This window comes from Austrofundulus limnaeus, unplaced genomic scaffold, assembly GCF_001266775.1.
Source record: "Austrofundulus limnaeus strain Quisiro unplaced genomic scaffold, Austrofundulus_limnaeus-1.0 Scaffold19, whole genome shotgun sequence".
NCBI classification, from domain to species: domain Eukaryota; kingdom Metazoa; phylum Chordata; class Actinopteri; order Cyprinodontiformes; family Rivulidae; genus Austrofundulus; species Austrofundulus limnaeus.
The window spans coordinates 3008333-3013456 of NW_013952421.1; the positions used below are offsets into that span (position 1 = coordinate 3008333).

The window sequence follows — 5124 nt, forward strand, 5'->3', positions numbered from 1 at the left end:
TGCACAGCAACAGATGCGGAGAACTTCCTGAGACTCAAACAGTCTGCGCCGGTTCAAGTAACTTACAAATGTTTATATAACTCTAAAGTCATAAATATTTATCCAAAAATAATTTGGCGATTCATTTTAAAAACTTTAAAGACAACTTTTGTGACGGACTTAGAAAAAATTTGGGAAAAATAAATTTTACACCTACTTTAGCAAGCAACAATGCAATGACGCCATCTTCTGGCCCTGTACAGGGCCCCGTAGGGCTTGAGGAGAATTTCAAGGCAAACCCATGTGTTTAGTTTGCTTAGAGATGCTGGCTGCCATGAAGGATTTTAACATGACTCGCCACTACAACATGTTGCACAAAGCTAAATATGAGAAGTTTATTGAAGTTGCAAGTACATAAACAACACAACTTTTTACCAGAACCACAACCATGCAGGAGTCTGCACTCAAGGCTCACTAAAGTAAATACTTGTTTTTTTGTTTGCTTCAGATTTTTGTGTGTATATACAACATTACAACTGTTATACATGCATTTGAGCATGAAATATGTTAAGTTACTGTTMTACCTGTTGGTTTAATAAGCATATATACACACAAAAACATTTGGATAAATGTGCAGCACTATGTGGCCATTGGGTATTGTCAACAAAAAATTGTTGCCCATCTCTGGTTTATACAATGTAGAGTGAGAACATGCCTCTTGACCAAATTATATCGTAGGAAAATAAAAAAAATATATATATTAATACCAGTTCTCCAAGAAAAAAATCTAATCTCCCCTTTTATAACAAACTATCCAGTATCATRCTGTCATTGGCAAACTTTGTATTGTGTATTTCTTATACTTGTGTCTCTTTGGCTTAGGAGTGGATGAGCAGACCATCATTGACATCCTAACTCAGAGGACCTACGATCAAAGGAGAGAAATTGCTTTTGCATATGAAAAGCGGGCAAAGAAGGTATTTTGGCTCCATACAGGAAGTCCAAAACATCCTAAAGTTTTTATTTGTGTCTTTCAAATAATGTGTGAGAATCAAACCAGTATTTGTTACATTCGTAGGACATGATCACAGCTCTGAAGGGATCATTGTCTGGCTCACTCGAAGCAGTGATCCTTGGACTGATGCAGAGCCCAGCTCAGTATGATGCCTCGGTTATCAGAGGATCCATCAAGGTAAAGGACCAATGCTTTAATGATTGAGCTGGTTGGAATGGAACACTGCCCTCTAGTGGAATAATGTCATCATGGAATTTTTTTTTCCTGCTAAGTTTTACACGATTGGTAACAAAGGCGTGGCAACAAATGTCAAGGGAAATGTTTATAAGAGAGCAGTGAGTTGTATGGTTTGTAGAGAGTGGCACTGACAGTGTCAGAGCTGAAGATGTTGAGGTTCTCATGGGAGTGATAAGGATGGATAAGATTAGGTATGAGATCATCAGAGTAACAGCAGAGGTTGAACAACTGGAAGAAGAGATATGTGGATACGGTTAGAGAGGACTTAAAGGTCGGAGTGAGAACAGAGTGCGATGGAGGAGGATGACTCATGGTGATGACCCCCGAAGCAGGATCATTCAAAAGAAGACGTCGGCAGCTTGTTTTCCTGCAAAATGTTTGAAGTGAGGTTGAGGAAACCAATACGATTTCTGTCTCTTTCAGGGTTTAGGAACAGACGAAGACACTTTGATTGAGCTTCTGTGCTCACGCAGCAAAAATGAGCTGGTGGAAATCAAGAAAGTCTACAAAGAGTGTAAGTTTTAAACCACCTTAGCTTTCATWTGTAGGGTTAAAATACTGTATCATCTGATAAAGACAAATTGTAGCCAGTAATTAGGCAGGGATGATTAGTACTATAGTAGTAGTATTGTACTGTAGATATAGGTTTGTGAAAACTTTAAAAGATGAATATATTTTTTACAGTGTTCAAGAAAGACCTGGAGAAAGACGTGGCTGGTGATACTTCTGGGAACTTTGCCAAGCTGCTTTTGGCTCTTGTGGGGGTGAGGTTTACAGGGTTCATATCAATATCTTACATGACAAAAAGCAGTGGAGCCTAACAATATTCCTGTATCATTTTTGCCCAGGTCAACAGAGATGAACCTTCYGCTATTGTAGACTTTGAGAAGATTGATCAAGATGCCCGTGTAAGTCACCATTCCTTCTTTTCCTTAAATAGCTATTATTTTAATTAACAAATGTACACATTTTTTTGTTTTACATTTTTAAAATCTCGATACTTCAGTAAACAGTAGACCCCCTTGTTACAAACAAACAGTTTTCTGAGACAAATGTATAACAATAATTTCCTAGTGTGTTTGTTTATACCAATAAGATAAATCTGCTGAATCCATGTGATAAATACTTTGTGTTTGGTACAAAAATGTGAGTAAATTCAAAAAATACGCATTAGGCAAAAGCAGTATATAATTGGTGTTTTTTTTTTTTTATTGAACTCAGGCTCTTTATGAATCTGGAGTGAAGATCAAAGGAACGGATGTGAACACCTGGATCTCCATTATGTGTGAGAAAAGTTTCCCCCACCTGCGAAAAGGTACTCAGTCCTATTTTTGTTTCATCTTTATATACATAACAGATGACATTTGATTCTGTTTTAACAAAATGTGAGGTAAAMTAAACAATGTTAAGCATGTTTCTTTTCTTCTTAGTGTTTGAGAAGTACAAGAGTTACAGCCCCTACGACATGCAGGAGAGTATYGTAAAAGAAGTTAAAGGAGACTTACAAAAGTCTTTCCTGGTGCTAGGTAAGATTATGTCTAACCAAAAACGATGCATTGGTACTTTGCAAAAGAGGGTTGCTTTAACAGYGAAACTAGTTTTAACTTTTTGTAAATACCCTCAAAATTTATAAAAGAAAACTGAGCTGAAAGCATTTATGATAGGAGTCCAAGACCCCCAATACATTTTTCTCACGTTTTTAGCTGTCAAACAAACATGGAGAACCAGCCAAAGGCCCAGAAAACACCGCTGGCTTCTGGCTTATGTTAAAAATTACTTAATTAGATTCTGAGCTGGTAGAACCCATCATAAAGTAGGTTTTTTTTAAGTGAGATGTCTATAACCCTAATGTTCAAAAATCCATCTAAAATTTGTTGTGCTATTTGTCTCTCAGTTCATGTCTTGTCAAAAAAAATTTAACATCACTAGAAAATTCAATATTTTACACTATTCAGACAGGACCCCCAGGGATCTGCAAGCTGTATCTTGGGGGTCTACAAAAAATGTCAATAAACTGTTCATTTGTTTTTTAATTGAAAACATGCATATGGGGAACAATGCAATAGTAAAACAAACATACTAAACCAAGTAAAAAATAACATTCCCATGGCATTTAAGGGTTAAAATGACAGTAAAACATTTTTAAAACAGCAGGTTCATGAGGGGATCCCTGAAAATTTATCCCCCTCGTAAGGGGTCCCCAGACCCAAAAAAGTTTGAGAACCCCTAGTTTAGTCGAGACAAAAAAAAAAAAAAAAGAATTAGAAGTTATTATATAAAAGTTGCACTAATGAGGATTTTTTCTGGGGTTTTTTTTTCCTGTTTTTCCAGTTCAGTGCATTGAGAACAGACAACTGTACTTTGCCAAGAGACTAAATGAAGCCATGAAGGTACTGTATACTGCACTTTCACTCCTCTTTTTGTTTTAAATTTGTCTATTTTAGAGCCATCTTCAAGTAGTTTCACTTGTTAAAGTAAAACTTTGCTGCAGGAAGCAAAAGAAGTCAGAGTTGGCAGAAGTTATGTTACRAGAGTCTTGCATCAGCTGCTGTAGTTCAGGATAAAACATGCKCAACTTTAAGTGCTGACTCACTCCCGTCTGCTCAGGGTAAAGGAGCCAAGGAGAAGATGTTGACCAGAATTATTGTGTCGCGCTGCGAGGTGGACCTGAAAAAGATCTGCTGTGAATACAAGGCCAACTTTGGACAGTCTCTGCAGCAGGCCATCACAGTAAGCAGCTTGTTTCTAAATTWCAGTAAAATATCTTGTATTGTGCCACCTGTCTTACCATTACTTTCTGTGTGCAGGAACATACCAAAGGAGACTACCAGAAGGCTCTGCTCAGCATCTGTGGAAAAGAGTAATTTCAAATAAGTAGTCAAAGATATTATTTTCAGTTACTGGAGGTTAAAACTGGAATTTTGGGTTCATGTAATCTTCCTGGAACAATTTGATGCAAAGAAACTTTTATAGAAGTTAAACATTGAAGGATAAAAGTTGATCTTTTTACTTAAAAAAAAGTCTGCACTGAGTTTGTGGTTAGTTGGACCAAAACATTAATAAAATTTCAGTGAGTGCTTTTCTTTGACTTTTCTTTATCCCTCTTAAGCAAGTTCGTAAATGTTGTTTTTACATTTATCCACCAGAGGGAGCTAAAGTTGCATAAAAAGCATAATTTCAGTCTCCATGTTATCTGGTCAACATGCGGTTTATTTAAAATTTCAAGGATGTAGTCATTAGTAACACATTTGCATTTATTTCTGACTTTCCTCTTAATAATCAGAGCATGAAAAAGGGATCGAGATAAAAAAACATATTTTAGGCAACATTTTATTTGCACCATAACTAAAATCTTGGATCTAACGATTCGGTTGTATTTTCATTAAAATTCTCACTTGCGCATGTAAAAATAATTACAAACAGCTGCGTCTGAAAGGTAAACAATGATTGAGCATCGGCCTCCATTTCCACTAAATGCAACTCTGCGAAGATGATTTAATCATTAGTGTGTTTTTCTGTGTTTGTTTGGTGCTAATATTTTAATTAAAAATGTTAATTTTACCTCCGGCAAAGACGATTTGCATACCACTAAACAAGTGTCTATACAACGTGTTTCTGCTGTTTAGTTTGGGGTCTCCCAGGATAAAATAACCACAGTGTTGTCAAGGCATTTCCACTGAAGTATAAGGAGAGAGAGAAAAAAATAACCCCAAAAGGGAGAATAAGAACTGCTGAACACAGTGATGAGGAAAGCATGGGAAGAAACGTGCAATAATTTATTATAAGTAATGGTGTGCTGCAGATTTGTTGGATTATTGGGAAAGAAATTGCTTGTTTTTGGTCTAATATTTTCAGGAGAGGAATGGCTTCAGATTTTAACAAGACTTTGGATT

The 5124-nt window shown here is 36.4% G+C and overlaps 1 protein-coding gene across 1 annotated transcript in view; it reads left to right on the forward strand.

The window, feature by feature from the left end:
- LOC106514368 (annexin A2) overlaps positions 1-4313 on the forward strand; it is a 5067-nt gene extending 754 nt beyond the window's left edge. The window contains exons 3-12 of the mRNA XM_014003603.1: positions 862-956; positions 1058-1171; positions 1655-1745; positions 1916-1995; positions 2080-2139; positions 2453-2546; positions 2662-2757; positions 3563-3621; positions 3839-3961; positions 4039-4313. Of these exons, the coding sequence (XP_013859057.1) occupies positions 862-956; positions 1058-1171; positions 1655-1745; positions 1916-1995; positions 2080-2139; positions 2453-2546; positions 2662-2757; positions 3563-3621; positions 3839-3961; positions 4039-4095 (869 nt within the window). The 3' untranslated portion in view covers positions 4096-4313. The remainder of the gene's footprint in view (positions 1-861; positions 957-1057; positions 1172-1654; positions 1746-1915; positions 1996-2079; positions 2140-2452; positions 2547-2661; positions 2758-3562; positions 3622-3838; positions 3962-4038) is intronic.
- The last annotated feature ends 811 nt before the right edge of the window (positions 4314-5124 follow it).